The following is a 24,532-nucleotide window of genomic DNA, read 5'->3' on the forward strand; positions in this document are numbered from 1 at the left end:
CGATCGGGTCGAGGAACGAGCCGAGTACTGCTCTACCCTTTACCACCAGCTACACACTCAACACAGCACAAATACGTCAATCCACGCTCTCCTTGTTTCTATCTTTCCAACATGGTTTGTACCATACTCTTTGAAGCATATCCAGACACTGATTACGAGCCATGTAGTCCACTAACTGCCGTCGTAGACTGATTCGGGACTTCAAACGTCTGTCCTCCGACCCTCCGGGCGGCATCTCTGGCAGCCCATGCCCGGACAATATCATGCTATGGAATGCCGTCATCTTTGGTCCAGGTATGTTTCAAAACTTGCACATGCTCAACCAGCCGTCTGACCTGCGAAATGTAGCGGACACACCGTTCGAAGACGGCACCTTTAAGCTCCTGCTAACGTTCGACGAGTCATATCCGAATAAGCCTCCCACTGTCAAATTCCTTTCGCGCATGTTCCATCCAAACGTCTACGCGAATGGCGAGCTCTGTTTGGACATCCTGCAGAATCGCTGGTCGCCAACATACGATGTCGCCGCGATCCTCACCTCAATCCAGAGTCTGCTGCACGACCCCAACCCGAACAGCCCTGCTAATGCAGAGGCGGCGCAGCTGTATCGGGAAAACATGAAGGAGTACGTCCGACGCGTGCGCGCGACGGTAGAGGAAAGCTGGCTTGATCCGGAGGAGCATCAGGAAATGGAGCAGGACGGCTGCGAGTCCTCTGCTTCTTGATTATGGACACTCACCTTGGACTCGTGTCATACTATTGGTTCGTGTGGGATGTCCCGTCAACATTTTCCGAGTCATCATCTGTATTCCTTGTGTTCGTTTTGCATCCTAATAAATACCCGCTGCCCTTTGTACTGTCATCTTTGCTCTTGTATGATTGTGTTCGGGCCAATAGCAGGCATCGGTTTCTGTACCCGCAGTAATATCATGTTGCAATATCTATCTAATCCTAAACGGTCATAATGATATAGTTGTGTATAACATGGCCCTAATATAGCTCTACAGTCCGTTACCGGCGCATATATATCTCATCTGTTTATGAGAAGAACCCGACAAGCTTGAAGAATCCCCACAAACACCCGCCCGAAATGATAGGAAGCGTGAGGTTGTCATCAAGAGAGCCGAGATCTGGAGACCACCAGGTTAGTAGGACGAAACCCGTACATTGCGCAAGGCGTACCAAGGGCTTCTGCTATCCCAGACACGAGTCCGCTGACAACACCCAGGACACTGAGACCAACCCAGCCACCGGTCGTGTCGGGAACTTGATCTCCTAGCATGGCGGTCGCAGGCCAATGCCAGCTGTTTATCGTACTGTACAGGGGGACAATCCATCCCCAGAAGCCGACCGCGATGCAGGCGCCGGTTATAGCAGCAGCAGCAAAGCCAGCCACTGATTTGCGCGAGGCGAGAGGGAGAGGTATGATAGGCATGCGAGGAGGGAGCGACGGCGTTCGCGAGCCCCAGAGCCGGCCGATCGTGGAGGCAGCAGTGTCTGCCCAGGAGAGGCTACAGGAGAAGCCTGTTAGCCATCCTGTAGAATAGTGCTCGGAGGCTCACTCACATCATGATAGAAACGACAGCGATATCAAGAGGGTATACAGATAGCACAAAGACGACTCCAAGCATGTACCAGATTACGCCATTACTACTTCTCTGTTGGACGTGTCAGAACAAGCACCATGGGCCCAAAGACGCGCCGGTGACGCACCTTCTCGCTTTCACGCATGAGAAAGCCTACAGAACGTTCGAACAGTCGCTCAAACCGTGGCGAACGAAGCCGGAGGATATCAACGGGAATAATGACGGCCAAGCCGGCGCTCAATACTACAACAACATTTCGAGAAGAGCCCTGCGACGTGTATAGCCACAGAGTAAGGAAACCTGTAGAATACGGGTTAAATTCCCTTCATGGCGCTCCTCCGTGCGACGCGACGGGCTCACCGATGGAAGAATGTAGCGTTTTGCGGGGAATTTCCCAGTCAATTGGCGCCGTGGTCGTGTGGGGCTTCTTTGCCAGCGGTTTCTTGCCCTTGGCCTTACGCAGACCAGGCGGGGGCGATGAAACGCCGTCGCTGGTGAGTGCGCGGAAGTAGGAAGGCGCGTCGGGAACAAAGTCGTTTGGGTGTCGTGCGGACATGAACCGCGTCGGGGCGAGGGTGAACGTGGCAGAGGAGACTTTGTGGCGACCGTGTTTTCCGGGCTTGGACTTTATAGTGATCGCGAGTGATCGGCCACTTCAGAGGTTCTCTTTTTTGTGCCTCTGCCACCCTGTGCAGCCTCTCTGTCTTCGCAATGAACATCCGGCCAGCACGAGTGAGAATGCCTTGGATCTATCCGTCTCGGCCGCCTCTAGTGCTGATTTGCGCCAGGTAGACGACCTCACCGGCATGCAGGCATGCAACCTGCAGAACCTGCCGGAAAACTACACCATGAAGTACTGTGAGTTGCCAATAGGCCCGGTGCGTTTAAGAACCTGGTAGAGAGGCGCATTGCAGACATGTACCACCTGCTTACATGGCCACAACTGTCGTATGTCGCCGAGGACAATAAGGGGCGGATAGTCGGCTACATCCTGGCCAAGATGTAAGTCCCTAGATACACGTGCAGTACTATCTCTATGGTCTCAAATCCCATGGCGCCATCCGCAGGGAGGAGGACGTGGACGACAGCGAAGAGCAACACGGCCATGTCACCTCGATCTCCGTCCTACGATCCTATCGCCGGTTGGGATTGGCGAAGAAGCTCATGGTGCAGTCGCGTGCGTTTCATGAGTGCTGTGGTCTCGCAGTCGAGGTGCTGAACTTGCGGTCTGTACAACAGAAGAGGCAATGGCGACGGCGTACCGCGCGGCATACGTCTCCTTGCATGTGCGCAAGTCAAATCGCGCAGCACTAGGTCTCTACCGAGACACTCTGGGTTTCACCGTGAAGGACATCGAGAAGAAATACTGTATGTCATGCTCGTTCTCAAACCCCCCCGAACCGACAATCATGCCCAGCCCACAGATGCCGATGGAGAGGATGCATATGCAATGCGACTGTCACTGAAGCATCTCACTCGATAGATTGTATCCTATACCTCCATTGTATATTACACGATTATGTTACAACCACGCTTGACCCACAAAGACATCAAGGAGGGTGTCTCCTGAGCGGCTTCAGTCATGACAATAGATCTTCCGCTTCTTCGGAGGATCCAGTAGAATATGACGGATTCTCGTCTGAATGAAGCTGTTCCGGAGGAGTCCTTGTAGCTGCCTGCAATTGATTGGGCTCTTTGGTTGATTGTACCGTAGGTCCCTTCTTTAGCAATACAGCCTCTCTGATGTACTGAGCCGTCGACATTCCCAGATCGTAGTACCCGTCATTTGTCTTGATGTCGAACATGCCTGTATGCGCCTGCACTTCGTCAAAGGCAAGCGTATTCGGTGCGCGGACAAAATGATCCGCTATTTGGGATGGCGCCTTCGGGAGGATGATGAATGTCCGAGAAGAGGAATAGGTGGGTGGGCTTGGCGGCAGGTACGTATAGAACCTATTATCAGAGCTGTCAACATCGCAAACTCTCAAGCGAGAAGTCTAGTCACTACTTACGTGCAAAATAGCACTCCCATCTGCTGTTCGATCTCAAGTAGACTCTGCAGCCGCCTCTCCAGGGCATGTTTGTCCCAAAGCGTGCCCACATACTTCATGTGGTCCGTGGCCCACTTATAACCTACACCAAGGTCCTCTCGCTTGTAGTATGCGGTGCCTGCAGCGGCACCGGCAATGAGCGCACCCCCTACGGCGTACGCAGCGGGTGCCCACTTCTGCCAGGCGGAGGTGGACGCTGGGGCTGGCGGCGGCGGCGGCGGCGCGACGCCAACCGTGGCTGCACCCGATGTGGTGGACTTGGATGTGAACGATTGGTAGGAAGAGAAGGCATTCTGAACGTAGGAGACGGCCTGGGTAGCGCGGTTCTTGAAGACGAGCGGATGCAGGCCCAGGTACTAAAATGTACAATTGAGAATAGCTCGGGATCCGCTGAAGGCCAGACATACTGGGGTATCAAACGCGAGGCATGCGACGATGTTGGGCCATAACGGCGCCTTGTTGTCCGGCCTCGTTCGCGCAAACTCCAGGACGGTATCTGCTGCTAGAAGCCCGCCCATACTGCATAGTGGTCAGGCCCAGATACGAGGCACTCTCGGGGGTGACAGACCTGTGGCCACATAGCACAACCTTGGCTTTCCCGGCTCCGCCCTCCAGATCGTTGGCAACTTCACGTTGTACGGTCAAGGTTGTGAGCCAATCTGCGAAGCGCACTACCGCCTCGGTCTTCGACGCCTCAACTCTTGTGTCTCGCGCCAGATTAGACTGGTGCTCACCAGGTCTCCTTTAGTCTACAAGCTAAGCTCAGCTCATGCGCATGGTGCCACGGACGCATGCAGGCTCACCTCATAAGCGGGGAAGACGACACTCTGTACGCGGACGTTGTCAAGCGTTTCTGACAGAATATGCTGGAGCCTCTCCGGAAAGTCTCCAAATGTGTGGTCTGTGCCCTTGAAGCTGGTTCCACACCACTGGCGGTGAGATACGGCTAAGTCGATCTAGTGGACAATGACTGACCCATGAATGAATATGAGTAACACCAACTCTGAAGGTAGGGCAGGGCTGGTGGGCCCTTCCTCAGGTTGGCCCTTGCCAACAGGGGACTGTGACATGAACAAGTAAGTATGAGAGTGTTGTCGCTTTTGCGCTTGCGCAGTGATCGAACACTGACGCCGACGTTTTCCCGAGGTGAAGTGACCTCATCGAGTATGTTGACTGCTACTCCTTTTCTCGCCACCACCATGTCAGCTACTGCAGCCCCGAGCACACGTCGCTCGCCAGCGCTCTCATATCTCGGTCTCCAGGACAATTATGAGCCGTCGCCAGACAGCGAGCCTGTCGAGTTTCTCACTAAACATCTTCACCAGCTCCCATCCCACCTCCTGTCCTACTTCTCGTCCATCACGACACCGAAGCAGCGTTCCGTTATTCCGGCCATACGAAATAGACGGCTTCGCTACACAAGCACTGACCCGCCAGAGCTGCGCCTCGCTGCTGCCAAGTCCACCTGGCCGACTTTGTGGCCCGGGCGGGAGCCGCCAGGACGCGCACAGGCCGAGGACGAGCGAGCGTGGGCAGAGAATTTCTTCATGGGCAGTCTAAAACCGCATATAGGAAAGCTAGGCATGCTACTGGGTGGTTATGAAGAGGAGCGTGAGTCCGAACGTGTGCGGAAGATACGGAGAGCACAAGCGGAGGAAATCGACTCTATGCCCGAAGAAGACGAGGGCTCAGATGAAGAGGAAGAGGAGGTCCTTCCACCAGAAGATGATGAGTCGCCAGACGACACACAAGCATGGTTCCTGCGCAGAATCAGAGAGCGTTTCATCTACGGACTGCTCGAGGTGTGCTGTCTTTGACTATTAGGATTCTCTCGGGCCTATCAACTGATTTTATCTACATCAGGCGATTGACTACGACAAGGTCGACTGGGACGATGTATGGGACATTGATAATGATCGAGATGCAGAGGAGCGATGGTTTGATGACGAGGAGGAAAGTAGCGAAGCGCCTCCCAGTCTGTCTGAGTAATCCACGAAGCGGGCTATCGGTCTTTTATCACGAGGTATACACATCCTCTCGCGTCTTATATGCCGAGGGCGGCAGGGCGTCCCATCGTGTAGTTATATAGCTGATAAGACGTCTTCGTTCAGGGAACATCGTTTGCCCAGCACATCCGAATCACTCTGAGGTCGCTTGCCAGCTTCTGAGATGTCTACAGTGCCTAACTTCAAATTGAACACCGGCTCGTTGATGCCCGCAGTTGGTAAGACAACTCATGCGCACGAGATACTAGCTTTTACTCATATCATTGACGGTCAGGGCTGGGCTGTTGGGGAGGTTTCACAAAGGAAGACCGTGTACAGGCGGAATCCTGGATCTTGGCAGCGTTGAACGTGAGTTATTCGAGTTTACATGCGCACTCTACCGGAATAATGCAACGCTTCGTTCAACATCTCAGGCCGGATACAGGCACGTCGATACCGCTTGGCTCTATGGTCAGTTAGTACAGGGAACGTTTCTGGCACGGTGATCTGACTCATTACAGGCACTGAACCGTATGTCCGTGGGGCGATCAAGCAATCTGGAGTTCCTCGCGAGGAGATCTGGATTACAACCAAATTACCGTGAGTATCGTAGATGTTGACGTGCATACTTGAATGCAATTGCTGATATACTGTGGAAGATGGCATCATCCAGGCAATCGAACTGTTGAGCAGTCGCTTGACGAAAGTCTCCGAAATTTAGGCACCGACTACGTCAACTTGGTCAGATCTAGTGCCGATGTCATGGAGTCATCGTCATTCATACTTTCAGTTTCCGCAGTATCTTCTGCATTGGCCGCAAGTGATTGACTGGCCTGGTGAGTTCGGGAGTTCCGGAAGTAATATGATCGGCTGACGATCTCTTAGACGTGGACGTTGATTTTGTGAGAGAAATTAAGGCACGCGACCAGCCGACCTTCAACGAGACTTGGGCGGGTATGGAAGAGATGTATAAGAAGGGGAAGGCAAAGAATATCGGTGTCAGCAACTTCTCGATAAAGACGTAAGCATACGTCCATGCACAGTGCCGCCACCGAACTTGAACCATTTCTATGCAGTCTGGAGCAGCTGCTCACCACGGCAAATATCGTACCTGCTGTGAATCAAGTGGAGTGAGTTTTCTTCCATTGGGGCACAGGTGACCTGGTTTTGACATGGGCTTTTGCCGATATCAGATTGCACCCATACCTCGCGCAGGAAGAACTCAAAGCTTATTGCGACTCCAAGGGCATCGTCCTGGAAGCCTACACACCTACTGGTATGAGCGCTCCGAAGCCGCTACTGTGCTGAAGATTGACAACCTGCCTTGCAGGCTATGGCGATGTTCGGTCTGACCCGCTGATCGTGGAGCTCGCAGCGAAGTACAAGGTATCGCCGGCACAGGTTGTCCTGGCGTGGCATCTTGCTCGCGGAATTGTCATCGTGCCGAAGAGCGCAAACGCGGAGAGGCAGAAGGAGAACATCAATGTACGTCTTTTTAGGTTGGCGCGACGGGACGGCAGTTGATGGGGACTAGCTGCCGATGCTCGAGCCGGAGGACGTGAAGCGCATAATGGCCCTTAATCGTGGTCAGCGCCTATGCAACAAGCCAGACGCCAACAACGTAGTGCATGGGTGGACCGTGGCACAGCTGGGGTGGTGAAGGTCCGTGACTATTATCGGATGAGGCAATGTACGTCATGGGATGTGGTATGTACGCAACAAGCGTTTCATGCGCATAGGGCATACGGCTCTTACCGCTGTCTTCCTCGTGTATTGTGAGTGGCCGAGACTTGACTGCTCTATCGCGGATGCTACTTGTTTATAGCCCGCCTATGTGGGCGTTCGCTATGGAGTCGTCCCTTTCATCTGGTTTATTGTCAAGCTCACGTCATGTAGTTTCCCTGATTTGGTGGAAATATTATTACCATCGTCGATGCCTGGCAGTGAGAACCCGTCGTCGGGTCTAGCGATTCATCGACATTCAAGTCTCGCTCCATTTGTATATGAACGATCCACACAGCATGTCCGATGCATGTCTTGCAGTCCCTGCAAGAATTCGGATATCCGTGGGTCCGTTCAGTCAGTTGACTGCGATAAAGTTTGCTGGTACTATGCATGAGACGCGGACAATGATCGGGGCACGGAGGAGCGTTGGTTCGGTACAAGGCGCTTTCAAGGCACCTCGAAGTCTATCTGAGTAATTCAGGGGAAGGTTACCGGGTTGCTCTATCACGAGGTATATGGCCTCGCGCCTCTATGAGTATATGCCGAAGAAACGGCGGGCCGACACCACACCTTCGTGCGGTTCTCTTCGTGCCATTATATAGTCGACAAAGAGACCTTGCAGTTGAAGGGGACATACAACTTGTCCGGCGTTAGAAAGTACCCTAGTCTCTCTCCCGTTCGACTTTCAAGATGTCCTCAGTGCCCAAGTTCAAGCTCAATACCGGTGCATCAATACCTGCCGTTGGTACGCTTCCGGATGTCCTTGGTTCCAAGCGTCGTCCACGTCTTCATATAACACACAGGCTTGGGTGGATGGAGTGGTACGACGAAAGAAGAACATGCACGTTCCACGCCGTGGTTCCTATCTGCATTAAAGGTGAAATATCTCCACACATCCAAATTTATTTTGTCGCATAACTTCTCCAAATATGGTAGGCAGGATACAGACACATTGATACAGCCTGGGGCTATGGTCAGTGGATCAACTTGTATCGTTTGTCAACCTTACGATGGTAACTCTGGCTCTTCGTAGGCACCGAAAAGTATGTAGGCGAGGCCATCAAACAATCGGGGGTTCCTCGCGAAGAGATCTGGATTACTACCAAATTGCCGTGAGTGCTCTGCAGTGTCTCCAGACGCTGCAACTGACGTACTTCAAAAGTTGGAACCATCCAGGTCTACGCACCGTCGAGCAATCCCTTGACGATAGCCTCCGAAACCTTGGTACTGACTATGTCGATCTGGTCAGAATATCACGACACCTGATTGAGCCAGCGATATTGATGAGTTGTGGTTGTATAGTATCTATTGCACTGGCCACAAGTGGTGGATTGGCCTGGTGAGTGGCGAAGCTTCAGTAATGAGCGCCTGGAGAAAGAGAATGCGATCATGATAACCCTAGATGCGGGACCTGAATACAATGGAGAAATCAAGGCGCGCGACGGGCCCACGTTCAACGAGACGTGGGCCGGAATAGAAGAAGTTTACAAGAAGGGAAAGGCAAAGAACATCGGCGTCAGTAATTTCTCGGTGAAGAAGTATGATTCTATCCGTCATGTCATCATTCTATCTGAGCCGCGCTGCGCAGCCTGGAGAAGTTGCTCACCACGGCAAACGTTGTGCCTGCGGTGAACCAGGTGGAGTGGGTTCTTCTTCCACCCCGGCACTGACAAACGACTGATCTGAGTTCCTGCCGAGATCAGACTGCACCCTTATCTTGCACAGGAAGACCTCAAGGCCTACTGCGACTCCAAGGGCATTGTCCTGACCGCGTACGCACCCACTGGTATGAGCGCGTGAGAACGTTCGCGGCTCTGAACCCTGATGTTCTGTGTCGTCGTACAGGCTATAACAATGTTCGGTCAGACCCGTTGATTGTGGAGCTCGCGGCCAAATACAAGGTAGCGCCCGCACAGGTTGTCCTCGCGTGGCACCTCGCCCGTGGTGTCGTCGTCGTGCCAAAGAGCTCGAACGTAGAGAGGCAGAAGGAGAACGTCAACGTGAGCGATTGAGAAAAACTGCAAGATATCTGCTGACTAGGACCATTTGTAGCTGCCGACGCTCGAGCCGGAAGACGTGAAGCGAGTTACGGCCCTCGACCGGAACCAGCGTCTCTGCAACAAGCCAGACGCTGACGGCATGGTGTGTGGGTGGACCGTGGAACAAATGGGATGGTGAAGGTTCGTGTCCGGACCCCAATTTCGGAAGAAACGCGTCGAAGCAATGTACGACTAGCCGTGGAATGTGATTTTTACATGACCCTCTCGTACACTTGTGGACGCGGAGGTGGGCACACGGCTCTCACAGCTCCGTTTTCCTCGTGTGAGTGGCTGAAGCGCGACAGTCCCCATCGCACATCGCACTGTGAGATTTCAAATCAGGCACATACGGGCATCGACAGAGTAGCCATCGGTCCCACCTATTATCGACATCGCGCGCTCAGCGCCACCCACGGCGTCTGTTGCACAAGGAATGTCCATACCATCGTGGGTGATTGACGATGCAGCGTTTCGCTCACGATTCCAGCCCAGGTCGGACATTGTTAGTTGTCCTGCATGGGGTGTTGTATAACACGGGGTTTCTAAACATCAACTTCCTTGAATTGTGACAGTGCAAGTTTACGGCACGCATGCGCTTTGTGCTTGCCTGTGCTGCAGGAAAATATATGTGCAGGACCGGAGAACAGCGACGGAGGCTACTCCAAACGGCAGCGTCTGCTTTACGGTCGCTCCGGTCGCGTGTCATCCTAGTGTCATCGTGAGTCGGCGATTTCGTGTCGCAATCACCGACTGTGGCATAATCACCGTCCACACTCATTTGCGATGCGTCGGACGTTCGCAGACCGAAACGCTGTGCGAGTCCAAGCCGCCGACCAGCGACACCACCTCGCTTAGGTTGCAACACCATCTAGAGGCCTGTGGTGGCCGTCCCACACTGGACTTGCGGCTTTGCCTCACATAATATGTAACAGTGCCCTTTGCCCAACCCCATACCCAATCACTTGACGCTATGCAGGACAGTCATGGATGGCTTGATCCGCAGAGAAGATACTGCGGCATTGAGCCCGTATCTATGGGTCCTATGCTCGCAACCTCCTGCATGTCGCATGTTTACCCCGTGCCCTGATATCATGGGCGAGTGGCCACCGGGAAGTCTGAGAGGATATAAGGCAGCGGCACCAGCTCCGCCTAGATATAACTAGTGCCCCTCGCCCATCGCGAAAATGTCACCCGTATGTCTAGTACTTTATGGTTACTGGATCGACACTGAGGGTTACACTTAGATGAACATGACGTTGTCGCGTCTGGATAGTGTTTTCATCGCGAGAATCGCTGACCAGGCGGAGCGCTACCAAGGTCAGTTGGGGCAGTCGAAGTACGGGAACACACTGAACGCGACAACTGTTCAGATGTAATCGCACAGTTGAAGAATGTCATCACCTTCTCTAATGCTCAACTGACGGTCGAGGAGCGGAATCTCTTGTCTGTCGCGTACAAGAACATCACGACTAACCACCGAGCTAGTTGGCGCACCATTGACACCCTGCAGAAGCAGCACGCCGGTCGGGTTCCATGGCAACACATGTCGCTCATTCGGCGAGAGAAGGATCGGATCGAGCAGGATCTCATCGAAACGTGCAAGGATATCGTTGAACTGCTCGAACGCTTTCTCATACCGGCCGCCAACCCTGGTGAAGAGAAAGTGTTCTACTGCAAGATGTGAGTTGAACTTGATCGTCTGCAACAATATCCTGACGTGAGGACGTACTGTCTAGGAGGGGAGACTATTACCGCTATTTAGCCGAGATGACAAAGGGTCAGACACGCGAGCAGTACTCGTCGACATCGCTCGACGCCTACAAATTCGCGTACAAACACGCAACGTGCACTCTTGACCCAGCGCACCCAACGCGCCTGGGGTTAGCTCTCAACTTTGCTGTGTACTATCACGACATCGGTCAGAGTCCCGACAGGGCATGTTTCCTTGCGAAACATGCGCTTGACGAGGCGGTAGCGGTTGCTTCTGATCCTTCGTTCTCCACGCAGAGTGTCGAGGATGCGTTGATGATCCTTCAGCTTCTAAAGGACGACTTGTTGTTGTGGTCTGCGGAAATGCAGCATGGCAAGAATGGTGGTAGTAAATAAGAACGACGTTTATAATAGGATGTGCGATTCCGGTGTGCAAATTGCTTTGTACATGTAAATGCAATAGCCGATAGAAGATATGGCCGCCTGGCGAAATGGCATCGCGTCTGACTACGACTCGGTGTAATCAGGAGATTGCAGGTTCGACCCCTGCGGTGGTCATTTTTGTCTAATTTTGCTTTACTGCAGAGCATGCTACGCGCAGTCAGGGTGACTTATGGTGCTATGATCGCCCATTGGCATTTATGCGGCCGCTTCATAGAAGCTTTTATTACACATTGATGTTAAAGGATAAGTTTGTTTGTATAATATGATGTTCAGTCTCTGCTTTCTACATCCCGAGCGAATGTTGCGGCGACTAGCAGAGGGAATACCAATGTAGCATCGGCGAATACCTTAGCAGAGCATTGTGTCAATACGGTTTACAATATGACGACTCTCCACTCACCTTCACAGATTCAGCACCTGCGCGGATTTTCCCCCACGATACGGCTTCATCCGGGCGCGCACCGGAGTCAGAACCATCGAATTCCTGGCCAGTATTCTGCAAGGATATGTCAAGCGAAGTCCAAACAAGGCTGCCGATTCTTACTTACAATGTATACCGAGTAATCCGCCCCATTGCGCTGCGCACGGTAGTCAGAACACCATTTGGACTATACGGCATACAGCAGAAGTGACTCACTATCAGCATAGCGTTGGCGATTTGATGTTTGCAAACGCCTCCACCGAGGATGACCATTCCAGCCTTCTTGGACTGCCGCGCCAGTTCATTCAAAGCACGAATATCACGGACAATGTCGACGATCAGTCCCGGCGAGCGGAAGGAGTGAAAGTACATCATGTCTCCGAGCGATCCATCCGTCAGAGCGGGACAGAACACGGGTATATCATTCTGAGTACAACTGCTGAGTAAATGCTACCTCGGGGGGTCATGGTGGATGATTTATTCACTTTATATGCCCAGTAGTACACTGACTCCTCGTTATTGATCTCTTTTCCTAGTCTCCGGATAAACGAGCTGGGAGACCAGACTTCGCCGGTTTCCTTTTGTTCAGCAAGCATTGCATCGAGAATGGGCATGAGCCAGTCTTCAAACTTGCAGTAATTGTCATTAGGGACAATTAGGTTTCCGATACGATTCATCCCTCTACGCCGCAAGTCCGCCCCGTCCAGATTAAAGTCTGCCAGGTACGTCTTGCCTAGACATTTGATGAAGTCTTCTTCAATCCCTCCGGCTGTGGTTACAAGCGCGCGCACATGCTTGTGTTTCACCAAATGCAGGATGACCTCGCGCAGCCCAGATGAGATCAAGTTTGATGTGTATCCAAGGAAAATATCGCAACGAGTATTAGCCCTGACTTCGGGAGACATGTATTCTTCCGATTCGTCTTCGGCGATGGGGTCGTCTGAAAGCCGCCATTTGCGCTAGATATTCTATAACGTCGCCAACGCAGGGAGCATGAAGATCGGAACATACCATCTTGTTCACAATGTCTATAGCCTTCGCCAAGCTACTCGCCTGGAAGCCGATTCGCTTATAGTTCTCCAGCAGCTGCTGCAAGGAGATCGGCTCGTCGAAATTAGGTCCCTCGACGGCAACCGCAGCTTCGGGGACTGGCTCTGAAGCTTTGAGGACGGCGGCAGATGCACCAGAGGGGATTGCATTTGTGGTGGAAGCCATGCTGCAGGTGAACAGAGAATGCGTCTATGATTCGAGGAGACTGCAATTTTTGGAGGAGGGACCGGAAGCCAAATGAGTGATCGAAGGGGCCGGGTTTGGTAACTGCGATCAAATGCTACGTGAGCGGGAGCGCCGGGTCGTGAACCGGTGAACGCGTCGAGTGCTGTGAACCTCTTCCCCTGCTACAGTCCCTCTTTCCCTCCCGGCCTCTCTCAGGGCGCACGCCGCCTGAATAACTCGAGAATGAGTGCTGTCGACAGCGACGGGCCGGCGTCGATTCCGTTGCCGCTGTCTCCACCTCCGGACCAGTTGCAATATCCCAATATCTCGCTCTACCCTGACGTCGTTCTGCGGGATCCTGTCGACGAGAACTACGCTCGCTCTACCGAGGGCGAACTTGCAACCTCGCGCGAAGACCTCACAGAGCAGGAAACCGAGACTCCGCTGCCATCTGGCGAACATGCTGCGGAGGTAGTACCCGACACCTCTGCGTCACCGCCTGACGAAGACCGTCATGCCTCTGGGCCGCGCGCGGATGAAACACAGGAAATTACTCGGGACCATGACGGCCACTCAGGTATGGAAGAGGTTGCTGATGACGCTCGGTCTATACCCCCTGCACCTCCTGCTAAGCCGGTCATGTCTACTCCGCCACCCCGCCGCGAGAGTCTGCCCGCGCCTCCGCCTCGAAATGGGACGCCAGTGCAGAATTTCATCGACAAGCATGTCAACGGCCATGCAGGTGGTCGGTCTAGTACCTCTACCCCGCCGTCAAGGCCATCGTCCGCTGCGTCCCATCGCCGCTCGCTCACCATCTCTAAGGGTCACACGGTCTCTGTTGTTCTTATTTCGTCCGCGCTCGAAACCATTGCCGCATCTAGAGAAGCAAAGCGGTCTGCCCCTCTGCGCGAGAGCGTTCAGCGTGCGCTGGAAATGGTGAAGGCCGGGCAAGGCGGAGACAGACCGCGCGAGATCTTCGAACCCTTACGTCTGGCGTGCGAGACTCGCAATGAGAAACTCATGATTGCCAGTTTGGACTGTATCTCCAAGCTTATCTCCTACTCGTTCTTCGTGGAGCATTCGTCGGATGCCCAACCTCTGCCCTCTCCGCCTCTGTCACCGGCTCCTACAAGTCGGAATTCGCTGTCAAATGGTTCACAAGTCAACCTCCCTTCAATATCCCTCGTCGATGTTGTCGTTCATACGATCACTTCATGTCACTCAGAGAACGCGCCAGAGACGGTGTCCCTCCAGATCGTGAAGGCCCTACTGGCACTCGTCCTATCATCCACCATCCTCGTCCACCAGTCTTCACTATTGAAGGCTGTCCGAACGGTGTACAATGTGTTCTTATTGAGCACAGACCCCGTCAACCAGACGGTTGCTCAGGGCGGTCTGACTCAGATGGTTCACCATGTCTTCACGCGATGCAAGATTGACCATCCCACTCTGCATTCTATTGATTCGAGCATCACCTTGCATTCCAAGGCAGATGTCGCGTCATCGTATTCCACTTCGACGCCGCCACGCGACTCGGTCTCTCTACCTCCGCAGAGTCCACCTGTGGAGCGACCAGTCTCGCTGGCTTACTCTGAACAGACAGCCTCGACATTAGTAAACGAGGATGAGTTCAAGGCAAGGGGATCAACTAATGGCTATGATCAAGAAGAAGAGCCCCATGAGTCTCTGGACATCCGCTCGGAATATTCAGGCAATGGTCACGTTCCTGAAGGCTCGCACCATGCACCGTACGTGAACTGCCGCACTGTGCTCCGCTTTTATTTTACATAGTCCCCATAGAGAGCCCTCTGAATACGGCGCGAGCGAGGCAGCGCACGATGAGGATCACGATGCATCAGGTCGGCAGTTATCAGCTAATGATCTCTTCATAAAGGACGCGTTCCTCGTCTTTAGGGCGCTATGCAAACTGACAATGAAGCCCCTCAATTCGGAGAGGTACGTCCCTCGAGTAAGCCCATGATAACCAGTGTTTAGCAATTGTTATAGTGAGCGAGATCTCAAGTCGCATGGCATGAGGTCGAAGCTCCTGTCATTGCATCTTGTCCTGACAATACTCAACTCGCACATGGCCCTGTTCGTGTCGCCTTCTGCCGTCATCTACTCGAGTTCCACGCATGAGGCAACATCCTTCGTGCAGGCTGTCAATCAGTATCTGTGTCTCTGCCTGAGCCGAAACGCTGTCAGCCCCGTCCTACAAGTCTTCGAGATCAGCGTGGAGGTCTTCTGGAGGGTTATATCTGGACTTCGGACCAAGCTGAAGGTCAGTGACTCACGTATACACATATCTCTGGCCTGTACAGCATTCTGAGACCAAGTTTAGAAAGAAGTCGAGGTGTTGATGCACGAGATTTTCATTCCGATCTTGGAGATGAAGACATCTACTTTGAAGCAGAAAGCCATTATCCTCGGGATGTTGCAGCGTCTGTGCCAAGATCCTCAGGTGCTCGTCGAAATTTACCTCAACTACGACTGTGATAGTGAGGCAGTCGACAATATTTATGAGCAGTACGTCATGAAGTTCGCAGTCGCTAATGCCCGGGTTGCTCACTGCATCACATATCCAGCCTCATGAACATCATCTCAAAAATTGGTACTACCCCGATCTCGCAAGCACAGCAAAGGGCAAACGACCCAACGAGCCCTGGGCTGCCTCCCACGACGAAGATCCATCAGCGTGGTTCGGTTCCACCGTCGCTGAGCACTACAGCATTAACAGGTCCAGGGTCGTCAGATGCTTCCCAGCCTGTCCTGTCCGAACAGCAGCTACGGCGCCAGGGATTGGAATGTCTCGTGGCTGTCCTCAAGTCCCTAGTCGCATGGGGAACGAACAGTTCAACCGACAACCCACCAGACACTGCCCGGTCAAATGTTGGGGAAGACATTCGGAAGGATAGCGTTACGCCTGATGTAGCCAGTGACAAGATGTCTGCTCCCTTGAGTGCTGATCCGACTAGACAGCCAACGCCAGATGGTACAGACGATCCGAGCAAGTTCGAGAGTGCCAAGCAGAAGAAGAATACTCTTCTGGAAGGAGTCAAGCGTTTCAACACCAAGCCCAAGCGGGCATGTATTCATTTACATCGCATAGCCAATACTCAGTGCTCATCTTTCTGCAGGGCATTCAATTCTTCATCGAGACTGGCTTCATTCCGAGTAACTCGTCCCAAGATATTGCCAGGTTCCTACACGAAACCGATGGCCTCAACAAGGCGATGATTGGAGAATACCTCGGCGAAGGGTGTGTTGTTCACAACGCGTTCCACGTGCAGTAGCTCATTGACAATTGTTAGCGACGAGGAGAATATCGTAATCATGCATGCGTTTGTGGACCAGATGGACTTCAGGAACCTCCCGTTCGTCGATGCCCTGAGGACATTCCTGCAAGGCTTCCGCCTTCCCGGAGAAGCGCAGAAGATCGACCGCTTCATGCTGAAGTTCGCTGAACGGTATATCGCTGGCAATCCACAGACGCCGTTTGCTAATGCCGGTACGTGTTTTTTTCGGGACAAGAGATGTATTTCGCTCAAAGTCCAACCTTAGATGCTGCATATATATTGGCCTACTCGACGATCCTATTGAACACGGATGCTCATAATCCGCAGGTCAAGCGTAGGATGAGTCTACAGGACTTCATCAAGAATAACCGTGGGATCAACGACGGCACTAACCTTCCGGAGGACTTCCTGACATCCATCTACCAAAGTATTGTGACAAACGAAATTCGCATGAAGGATGAGGTAGAATCAGCTACGCCGGTTGTCACTCCAGGTCCCGGACTTGTCGGCGCCTTGGCCAACGTCGGCAGGGACCTTCAAAAGGAAGCCTACGTGATGCAGTCCAACAACATGACGAACAAAACTGAGGTCAGTGCTTGTTGTATTTCTTCAGAGTCAATGCTGACGTGTTGCGTTTTGTATTGTAGGCCCTCTTCAAGACACTTATGCGCTCTCAGCGCAAGGGGTCAAGATCTAGCGAACACTTCTTTAGCGCATCACACTTCGTACACGTGAGACCGATGTTTGAAGTCGCTTGGATCCCCTTCCTAGCTGGTCTGTCAGGTCCGCTGCAGGATACCGACGACCTGGATATTGTCGAGATTTGCCTTGATGGCTTCAAAAACGCCATTCGTATCGTCTGTTTCTTCGACATGGAACTGGAGCGCAATGCCTTTGTAACAACGCTAGCGAAGTTCACTTTCTTGAACAACTTGGGTGAAATGAAGACGAAGAACATGGACGCAATCAAGACACTCTTAGATGTCGCCGTCACAGAGGGCAACAATCTAAAGGGATCCTGGCGCGAGGTTCTCACATGTGTCAGTCAACTTGAGCACATGCAGCTGATCAGTAGTGGCGTTGAAATACCGGATGCGGGCCGTAAGAGGTATGTCTCATTTGCATATCACTGACGTTGTATAGTGTCTGACGGGTTGCAGCCGTGTTCGCAAACCACCTACTGAGGAATTGGCAAATGAGAGTCGGTCGACTCACATTACAGTCGCCGCAGACATGGTGTTTTCCCTCAGTCATTACTTGTCCGGAGTATGTATTCCTTCAACATCTGCAGTTCAAGGCTGACCGGAGTCGCAGACTGCTATCGTGGAATTCGTTCGAGCATTGTGTGACGTTTCTTGGGAAGAGATCCAGTCGTCTGGCCTATCACAGCATCCTCGTCTTTTCAGTCTGCAGAAATTGGTCGAGATTGCATACTATAACATGAACCGGATTCGTCTGGAATGGTCGAACATTTGGGAGATCCTTGGCGAGCACTTCAACCAGGTAAGGGCGGAACTCATGGTCCGGTGTACGGTTCGTTGATTCTGTTTTCAAGGTATGTTGCCACAACAACCCACACGTCGGATTCTTCGCCTTGGATGCCCTACGTCAACTCGCCATGCGGTTCCTGGAGAAGGAAGAACTGCCGCATTTCAAGTTCCAGAAGGATTTCCTGAGACCATTCGAGTACACGATGATCCACAACTCAAATCCGGACATTCGTGATATGGTATCCCTTCCGCTGTTGTTTTGGCCCCGGATCTACTAACACGTTCCAGGTCTTGCAATGCTTACAGCAGATGATCCAAGCCCGAGTGGGTAACATGCGTTCAGGCTGGCGGACAATGTTTGGTGTCTTTTCGGCTGCCTCCAAAGTGCCAACAGGTGTGTGTTGTGTAGTAAAGTTGTAACGTGAGCTAATGGCCTATAGAACGCATTGTCAGCTCTGCGTTCGAGCTGGTTACACGTCTCAACAAGGAGCACTTCACCGCAATTGTACGACACGGCGCGTTCGCTGATCTGACTGTCTGCATCACGGACTTCTGCAAAGTCAACAAATACCAAAAGATCAGTCTCCTGGCCATAGCCATGTTGCGAGGCATCATTCCGATCATGTTGAACTCGCCCGATTGTGGGTTCAATGCATCTGCAGATGACTCGAATCGCAGCATAGACGATCCTATGATCAAATTCTGGTTCCCTGTGCTATTCGGTTTCTATGATGTTATTATGAATGGGGAGGACCTCGAAGTGCGCCGTTTGTGAGTTGATTTGCCGGAGATGTTAGTCGAGACTGACACCGAGTTACAGGGCCCTTGACTCCCTATTCACGACACTCAAGTCATATGGCAAGACTTTCCCAGTGGATTTCTGGGATACTGTCTGCCAGGAGCTGTTGTTCCCCATCTTTGCTGTGCTAAAATCAAGCCAAGACTTGTCCCGATTCAGTACCCAAGAGGATATGAGTGTGTGGCTCTCGACGACGATGATCCAGGCACTCCGCAATCTCATCGACCTCTACACATTCTACTTCGAGACACTGGAACGCTTCCTTGATGGACTGTTGGATCTTCTTTGCGTCTGCATCTGCCAGGGTGAGTTATATTGGTGTATAACAGGTCGCGATCTGATTCATCATGGTTCCTGTAGAAAACGACACTCTGGCACGGATTGGGACAAGCTGTTTACAGCAGCTGTTAGAGAGCAACGTGAAGAAGCTGAGCCCGGCCCGTTGGGAAAGAGTCGCGACAACATTCGTCAAGCTGTTCCGGACAACAACGCCGCATCAACTTTTCGACGAAAGTCTTCGAGTGGAGATCGATGGCAACGTATCAGATCTGCCCGACTCACCAGGTACTCTCGCTCTCGTTGCTGTTTGGAGATAGCGCTCACATTGCGATGCAGAGACTAACGGCCAAGCCATCGTTCCCGCACCATTGTCTCCAAACGAGCAGCAAAAGAACGCCAAGGTATCTGTCAATGATCGCAGGCGAATATTCCGGCAAATCATTGTGAAGTGTGTCCTTCAACTGTTGTTGATTGAGACCACCAACGACCTCCTGCGCAACGATGAGGTGTATAACACGATACCTCCCGAACATCTACTGCGCTTGATGGGCGTCCTGGATCACAGCTACCAGTTCGCCAGAATGTTTAATGAGGACAAGGAATTGCGTACAGGGCTGTGGAAAGTTGGTAAGCACGCTCCACTTCTGCAATACCCACTAGCTATAAATTGGACCATTTTATAGGATTTATGAAGCACTTGCCGAACTTGCTAAAGCAGGAGTCGAGCAGTGCTTCCACATTAGTCCATGTTCTACTACGTATGTACTATGATTTACGGCCCGAGCACCAAGCAGCCAGGCCCCAAGTTGCCGAGCGACTTCTGCCGTAAGTTGCTCGCCTTGTCGTCTTCTGAACGCGTGCTCAAATTGGACAATAGCCTTGGCCTTGGTGTTTTGGGAGATTTCAACAAGTTGCGTATAGATACGCAGCTCAAAAACATCGCAGCTTGGACACCAGTCGTTGCGGAGATTTTGCAGGGCTTTGTTCGCTTCGATGACAAGGCGGTAAGTGTTGTGTAACACTAACTTGCAAGTCTTGTCTGATCCCTCATGTTCGCAGTTCGCGAGGTATCTGCCTGCCATTTATCCGTTAGCAACTGACTTGCTCTCTCGGGATATGTCTCCTGAGATTCGAGAAGGACTGCGGGATTATTTCATGCGAGTCGGATACATACAGGGAATCATGGATCGGTCATAACCTACATTTTCACTTTCGCATGTAGCATCTATTACTTATTATTGTGCACGTTTGTATAATCGTCAGTCCTCGGTATATTATCGCATCGTATCTATCCTAGCATAGTAATGGGTGCAGTGATACAAGATTTATGTCGAATCAATGTTGAAAGCCGTAACCGCCCGCATATCCACCGTTCACGCCTTGATATCCCCAGCCTGTTGGTTGGGCAGTCAGAGGTGACGCTACAAGACATCCAGTCAATGATTGTTTCTAGAACGAGCAGTCAGCTTACGGTTAGGGCGCAGTGCGTCGTATTTATCTGTGCAAATGATTCAGCTGAAGACCGCAATGAACATTGGACCCGCATACCTGCACCCTGTGGTCCCGTTGAGTTGTCGTTCGCAAATGTCCCGCTCTTCATTTGGGCAAAAATGTTAGCAGGGGTGGTATTCGCAAGTGAGGATTGCTGTTGTGGCACGGGTGGAGGCGAGGCTACACCATTGCCAAATGGCGACTGTCCGAAGCCAGGGTTATATCCTGTAGGGTCTGTTGACTACTGAGCATCATGTTCACCCCCTGGAGGTCAGATAACTTACTGCTTTGAATTCCGCCAAAGCCGGTGTTGTTCTGGAAAGAGGGAACCGACCCGAAACCTCCGTTGACCGGGCCCCCGTAATTATTCGGTATACCTGTCGGCTGAGACAGCAGAGGTCCAGACGTCGGGAAGTTACCACCAGGGAAACCTGTAGGCTGTGACAATACCGGGTTCGAGTTAAGGAAGCCTGTCATCTGTGGCATCATAGCCTGGTTGGCTCCGGGATAGCCAGTTGGCTGAGTGGAAAGGAACGAAGGCTGCTGTGGCGGCGTTTGGAAGGGAGACTGCACGCTCTGCGGTCGGGTGGGAACGAAACTGTTGAAACCAGTCGTCGTGGGTATCAGGGGTTGTAGAAGAGTCTGGTTGACAGGAACAGGTGCGAGGGGGCCGCGGGGGCCATTCGTGAACTGCGGCTGTTGAGGTGGCGGCAAGAGACCGGTCTGTTGATTCTGCAGATGTTGGCCCATAGGTACAGGGGAGGGGCCCATACCCAGGCCTGCCTGATAGCTCACGGGTGTTGATATGGGAACAGATGGTGCGCGTTGAGGCAATTGCACCGCAGGGCTCTGGGTCCGTATCTGAGACAGGCGGGCGAGCTGCTCGAAGATGTCATTATCGTTCTTCGCAAGGGTCGCACCCGTAGACTGCTGCGAGGCCGGCGCGGGACTGGTGGTGACGAATGTAGGCGTCGCAGGTTGCGCTGGTGCCACCGGCGGTGTTGGCGCAAGAGGTGCAGGTGCAGGGGGGGCTGGTGGGGCAGGAGGAGCAGGAGGAGCAGGAGGAGCTGAGGGTGCGCGCGCTGCGAGTGCAGGCGGGGTAGGAGCCGCAGTTGGCTTCGTCGAGCTTGGTCTATTTGTCCAGGCATTGTCATCGAAGCCACTGGCTACCGGCGCGGCAGAGCTCGAGCGCGACGGCGGCTGTATTGGCGCCGCGGACGAGGGTGCAGTACTGTCTGGACTAGCCGCGGATGGAGAGCCCGTACGTTGCATCTGATCGGATGCCGACGTGATCGACTGGAGATCGACGCTTGACGGCGGCCCGCCCTTGTTCGACTGCGGGCGACCCCGGCGCATGGAGTTGTTCTTGAGAGCACCATTAGGCCCAGCGAAGAGGTTCGGAGGCTGGCTTCTGGGCTTGCCACCGGAAGAGCCCGTCTCCTCGGCTTGCAGTTGCCTGGCGAGCTCTTCGTCGCGACGAATCTGGTCCGCATCGACAGGGGCCTTCTTTGGCTGCCTCTGCTCGATTGCCTTCTTGACGCGGATGATATCGCCCTCGCGCAGCCCTAAGGATCGCATCGTCGACTCAGTGATGTCGGGCAGAATCGACTCGTCAATCTTGTCGCGTTCGAAGGCAGACGCGTAGCGAGTGCAGTCGTCGACATCGCACCCAGCGCCGAGGAAGAACTCAAACCAGTCGATGGTCGATTTCTTCTTCGACTTAGCAGCACGCATGGCTTCTGGTTGCAGTGACCGCCGGCGCAGTTCGAGAGGCTGGTCGTCATCCTCCGACTTACGAGGCTGCGCGTCCTTGGTGAGCTTCTCGACGTACTTGAGGTCCTCAGGAGACATTTTCTCCCGCGGGACCTCAATGATGACGCCGTTGACCTTGTGCAAGCGCAGCTTTCCATCGATGAGACCAAGGAAAGCCGCCTCAACGCGAAACTGTCCTGACTTGTCGTGCCACACTCGTGTGTCCCCGGTAGGCGGACCCCGCTTGTCTATCGATCCGCGGCTCGAGCTCGACGAGTCTCCGTTCGCCTTCTTGCTCCGCGACGACTCTGGCCGATCAACAGAGTCGCGCCGCTCCTTGCGCGATTCGGAGGCCGCAGCTGCAGCGCGCGTCTCCTCTTCCTTCCTCGCCCGCCCCTGCTCACGACGCTTCCTGTCTGCCTCCGCTGCAGTTGCGGCGGCCTTCGCGCGTTTCTCAGCCTCGGCTTTCTTGCGCTCTCGCTCTGCGCGTTCCCGCTCCTCACGCGCACGCTCCTGGCGCCGCGCTTCTGCGCGCTCCTCCGCTTCCCGTGCAGCCTCGGCAGCGGCGGAGGCGGCGCTGTCCTCGTCTCCAGTTGCCGCAGAGGTGGATGCGGCAGCATTCACGAGCTAGCAGACATATGCCGTCAGTAAACGCTGGTAAATGCTGGGCGCAAGTCAAGTAAATACCTCAATATAACTCGCAGGCACAACGCCCTCCCCGCCGGAGGAATTCCGGCACTTCCACCATTCATCGCTATCGCGTTCCAGGACATAAAGCGTCTCGCCCTCCGCCACCGACAGCTCGTCCTCGCCATCTGCGGCGAAATCATATAGCGCTACGGCAGCCTCGCCTTCTGGCTGCTCCTCAGCCCCATCGTCCGAGGGTTCGCGCGGCGGGATAATCTCGGGCTCCGACGCGTCGAAGTGCACGGCCTTCTGGGGACTGGCGCGTCGGGGCTCGTGGACCTCCTCGACTGATGGTGAAAGGGTGGAGGGAGCCGAGGGAGCAGCGAGCGCGCGTGAGGATTCAAGCTTTGCGACGATGGCCTCGGCGACGTCCTTGGCGCCAGCGTGGAAGTGAAGGTTTGTTGCATCGGATCCTCCGATCTCGATGTGTACATGTTTAGACTTTTCGATGTGAACATTCTGAATGTCCGCAGTCTGCCACTTCTGGACTGGCGTCTGATGCGACGAGCATGAACGACGATAGTCGTGTCAGGCAGTAGAATACTACACACCTTGTCAGCCTCGCTGGCAAAGAATACTGCACCGTTCCCTACACCGAGGGTCCCCTTCTTCTTCTTGCCCTTCTTGTCCACTTCGGAAATTGTCCAGGTCTTGATGTCATCCGCCTGAGCTTTCGCAGATGCTGCTGCGACACGTTCTGCAGGGTCAACGTATGTGCTCACAGGACGTTGTGGCTATATGAGGAGGTGGTTAGCTGCGACTTAGAAGCGTCGTAGTATACACACCGATGGCGGCACGACGATCTGTGATATCGCAGGCGCCGGAGGTGCGGCGTCGGAAGGTTCCTCTCTAGTGACCTATGGAAGTGTGAAGCCGCTGCGGTAGTGAACACAATGCGCGACGGACCTCTTCGACGTAGTTCCCAGGCACATAGCCGACCCTGGAGTCGTCCGACTCTTTCCGTACAAGCATCCATGCGTCGTCTTTGTCGTAGACATAAAGGAGGTCTTCCTCTGATACAGTGAGCTCAGTCGACTGAGTGGCTTCATAGTCGTATAGCACTTTGACAACGGAGATGTGTGTGGCCTGCGTGCATCACACTTGAGCGTTAACATCGTCTAGGATGTCCGCAGTCTACTCACTTCTTCGACATAGGCTGCGGGCACCAGTCCCGACGGCCCTTCCTCATCTTGAGAGTCTGGCTTGACCTTGACCTTCCACCAACTGTCAAGCGAGAAGTTGAGCTAGGGATTGCAGACATGGCGGGCCGTGCGACTCACTCTTCGTCTATGCGGTCAAGTAGAAGTAGAGCCTGGCCCTCCTTGATAGCTAGCTCTTCCTCTGCATCTGGTTGAGGGTCATAGTCGTAGGCAGCCTTTAAGACTGCAAGATAGGTCTCTGGTTCTGCCATTCTGGGAGGAGGTGAGCTGGCTGGAAGGAGGGAGCATGCAGGGAGATCGCATCGGTCGCCGGGGTCGCGTCCAGATCCCCCCGCTGTTTGGCCGTGTATAGCTTCCCGACTCTGCTCTCTATGACGTCCTACGCTCGTGCCACAATGCTCT

At 53.4% G+C, this 24,532-nt stretch overlaps 11 protein-coding genes and 1 non-coding gene across 12 annotated transcripts; 8 read left to right on the plus strand and 4 right to left on the minus strand.

Annotated features, from left to right (window-relative positions):
* The first annotated feature begins 37 nt into the window (after positions 1-37).
* POSPLADRAFT_1171105 (hypothetical protein) lies at positions 38-860 on the plus strand. Its single transcript, XM_024488118.1, has 3 exons — positions 38-114; positions 168-294; positions 349-860. Exons 1-3 carry the CDS (start codon positions 112-114, stop codon positions 723-725), a joined length of 507 nt encoding a protein of 168 aa, XP_024336931.1. The 5' UTR covers positions 38-111; the 3' UTR covers positions 726-860.
* Positions 856-2,167, minus strand: POSPLADRAFT_1182558 (hypothetical protein). Its single transcript, XM_024488929.1, has 5 exons — positions 1,947-2,167; positions 1,714-1,886; positions 1,567-1,658; positions 1,183-1,511; positions 856-1,130 (listed from the first exon to the last, which is right to left on the minus strand). Exons 1-5 carry the CDS (start codon positions 2,140-2,142, stop codon positions 1,039-1,041), a joined length of 882 nt encoding a protein of 293 aa, XP_024336932.1. The 5' UTR covers positions 2,143-2,167; the 3' UTR covers positions 856-1,038.
* A 130-nt stretch (positions 2,168-2,297) lies between these two features.
* On the plus strand, positions 2,298-3,132 carry POSPLADRAFT_1074940 (hypothetical protein; the record flags this gene model as incomplete). The annotated part of the gene is made up of 6 exons (XM_024482766.1): positions 2,298-2,318; positions 2,375-2,444; positions 2,501-2,588; positions 2,654-2,763; positions 2,826-2,954; positions 3,011-3,132. 6 exons carry the CDS (start codon positions 2,298-2,300, stop codon positions 3,067-3,069), a joined length of 477 nt encoding a protein of 158 aa, XP_024336933.1. The 3' UTR covers positions 3,070-3,132.
* Positions 3,133-3,166: 34 nt separating this feature from the next.
* POSPLADRAFT_1047613 (hypothetical protein) lies at positions 3,167-4,707 on the minus strand (the record flags this gene model as incomplete). Its single annotated transcript, XM_024479327.1, has 6 exons — positions 3,167-3,539; positions 3,599-3,993; positions 4,045-4,156; positions 4,206-4,315; positions 4,423-4,552; positions 4,613-4,707. 6 exons carry the CDS (start codon positions 4,705-4,707, stop codon positions 3,167-3,169), a joined length of 1,215 nt encoding a protein of 404 aa, XP_024336934.1.
* A 129-nt stretch (positions 4,708-4,836) lies between these two features.
* On the plus strand, positions 4,837-5,700 carry POSPLADRAFT_1182564 (hypothetical protein; the record flags this gene model as incomplete). The annotated part of the gene is made up of 2 exons (XM_024488930.1): positions 4,837-5,439; positions 5,501-5,700. The coding sequence occupies 2 exons, from the start codon at positions 4,837-4,839 to the stop codon at positions 5,624-5,626; spliced, it is 729 nt and encodes a 242-aa protein (XP_024336935.1). The 3' UTR covers positions 5,627-5,700.
* Positions 5,701-5,806: 106 nt separating this feature from the next.
* Positions 5,807-7,282, plus strand: POSPLADRAFT_1148819 (hypothetical protein; the record flags this gene model as incomplete). The annotated part of the gene is made up of 11 exons (XM_024486227.1): positions 5,807-5,861; positions 5,918-5,991; positions 6,057-6,093; positions 6,144-6,222; positions 6,282-6,363; positions 6,422-6,458; positions 6,508-6,643; positions 6,699-6,752; positions 6,816-6,898; positions 6,953-7,107; positions 7,157-7,282. 11 exons carry the CDS (start codon positions 5,807-5,809, stop codon positions 7,280-7,282), a joined length of 918 nt encoding a protein of 305 aa, XP_024336936.1.
* A 693-nt stretch (positions 7,283-7,975) lies between these two features.
* On the plus strand, positions 7,976-9,613 carry POSPLADRAFT_1040467 (hypothetical protein). Its single transcript, XM_024477750.1, has 11 exons — positions 7,976-8,092; positions 8,151-8,224; positions 8,284-8,320; positions 8,381-8,459; positions 8,510-8,591; positions 8,650-8,686; positions 8,750-8,885; positions 8,936-8,989; positions 9,051-9,133; positions 9,193-9,347; positions 9,400-9,613. Exons 1-11 carry the CDS (start codon positions 8,038-8,040, stop codon positions 9,523-9,525), a joined length of 918 nt encoding a protein of 305 aa, XP_024336937.1. The 5' UTR covers positions 7,976-8,037; the 3' UTR covers positions 9,526-9,613.
* A 1,023-nt stretch (positions 9,614-10,636) lies between these two features.
* On the plus strand, positions 10,637-11,492 carry POSPLADRAFT_1147564 (hypothetical protein; the record flags this gene model as incomplete). The annotated part of the gene is made up of 3 exons (XM_024486074.1): positions 10,637-10,703; positions 10,757-11,066; positions 11,123-11,492. The coding sequence occupies 3 exons, from the start codon at positions 10,637-10,639 to the stop codon at positions 11,490-11,492; spliced, it is 747 nt and encodes a 248-aa protein (XP_024336938.1).
* Positions 11,493-11,573: 81 nt separating this feature from the next.
* POSPLADRAFT_t98 lies at positions 11,574-11,654 on the plus strand. Its single transcript has one exon. It is a non-coding gene; the product is annotated as a tRNA-Arg (tRNA).
* A 155-nt stretch (positions 11,655-11,809) lies between these two features.
* On the minus strand, positions 11,810-13,176 carry POSPLADRAFT_1148134 (hypothetical protein; the record flags this gene model as incomplete). The annotated part of the gene is made up of 6 exons (XM_024486142.1): positions 11,810-11,887; positions 11,941-12,036; positions 12,089-12,118; positions 12,178-12,387; positions 12,447-12,920; positions 12,973-13,176. The coding sequence occupies 6 exons, from the start codon at positions 13,174-13,176 to the stop codon at positions 11,810-11,812; spliced, it is 1,092 nt and encodes a 363-aa protein (XP_024336939.1).
* Positions 13,177-13,815: 639 nt separating this feature from the next.
* Positions 13,816-20,332, plus strand: POSPLADRAFT_1182570 (hypothetical protein; the record flags this gene model as incomplete). Its single annotated transcript, XM_024488931.1, has 20 exons — positions 13,816-14,924; positions 14,968-15,132; positions 15,184-15,457; positions 15,518-15,702; positions 15,762-16,264; positions 16,297-16,435; positions 16,488-16,684; positions 16,738-17,060; positions 17,120-17,580; positions 17,633-17,738; positions 17,787-17,975; positions 18,028-18,201; positions 18,251-18,356; positions 18,403-18,733; positions 18,783-19,066; positions 19,122-19,325; positions 19,377-19,667; positions 19,724-19,865; positions 19,918-20,044; positions 20,100-20,332. 20 exons carry the CDS (start codon positions 13,816-13,818, stop codon positions 20,235-20,237), a joined length of 5,448 nt encoding a protein of 1,815 aa, XP_024336940.1. The 3' UTR covers positions 20,238-20,332.
* A 43-nt stretch (positions 20,333-20,375) lies between these two features.
* POSPLADRAFT_1058324 (hypothetical protein) lies at positions 20,376-24,381 on the minus strand (the record flags this gene model as incomplete). Its single annotated transcript, XM_024481021.1, has 10 exons — positions 20,376-20,461; positions 20,512-20,538; positions 20,589-20,765; positions 20,816-22,910; positions 22,971-23,465; positions 23,522-23,704; positions 23,756-23,827; positions 23,877-24,056; positions 24,113-24,194; positions 24,251-24,381. The coding sequence occupies 10 exons, from the start codon at positions 24,379-24,381 to the stop codon at positions 20,376-20,378; spliced, it is 3,528 nt and encodes a 1,175-aa protein (XP_024336941.1).
* Between the last annotated feature and the right edge of the window lie 151 nt (positions 24,382-24,532).

This window comes from Postia placenta (genome assembly GCF_002117355.1).
Source record: "Postia placenta MAD-698-R-SB12 unplaced genomic scaffold POSPLAscaffold_10, whole genome shotgun sequence".
Lineage (NCBI taxonomy): Eukaryota > Fungi > Basidiomycota > Agaricomycetes > Polyporales > Adustoporiaceae > Rhodonia > Rhodonia placenta.

Excerpts from the sequence above, each read along its gene's own strand:
- POSPLADRAFT_1171105 (XM_024488118.1), top strand. Across the intron at positions 295-348 it reads TGCCGTCATCTTTGGTCCAG|CGGACACACCGTTCGAAGAC; the intron begins GTATGTTTCAAA and ends TGCGAAATGTAG.
- POSPLADRAFT_1182558 (XM_024488929.1), bottom strand. The coding sequence starts at position 2,142 with ATGTCCGCACGACACCCAAACGACTTTGTTCCCGACGCGCCTTCCTAC. Across the intron at positions 1,887-1,946 it reads AACGCTACATTCTTCCATCG|GTTTCCTTACTCTGTGGCTA; the intron begins GTGAGCCCGTCG and ends CGTATTCTACAG. Across the intron at positions 1,131-1,182 it reads TGGGATAGCAGAAGCCCTTG|ATCTCGGCTCTCTTGATGAC; the intron begins GTACGCCTTGCG and ends GGTGGTCTCCAG.
- POSPLADRAFT_1040467 (XM_024477750.1), top strand. The coding sequence starts at position 8,038 with ATGTCCTCAGTGCCCAAGTTCAAGCTCAATACCGGTGCATCAATACCT. Across the intron at positions 8,592-8,649 it reads GTACTGACTATGTCGATCTG|TATCTATTGCACTGGCCACA; the intron begins GTCAGAATATCA and ends GTGGTTGTATAG. Across the intron at positions 9,134-9,192 it reads GACCGCGTACGCACCCACTG|GCTATAACAATGTTCGGTCA; the intron begins GTATGAGCGCGT and ends GTCGTCGTACAG.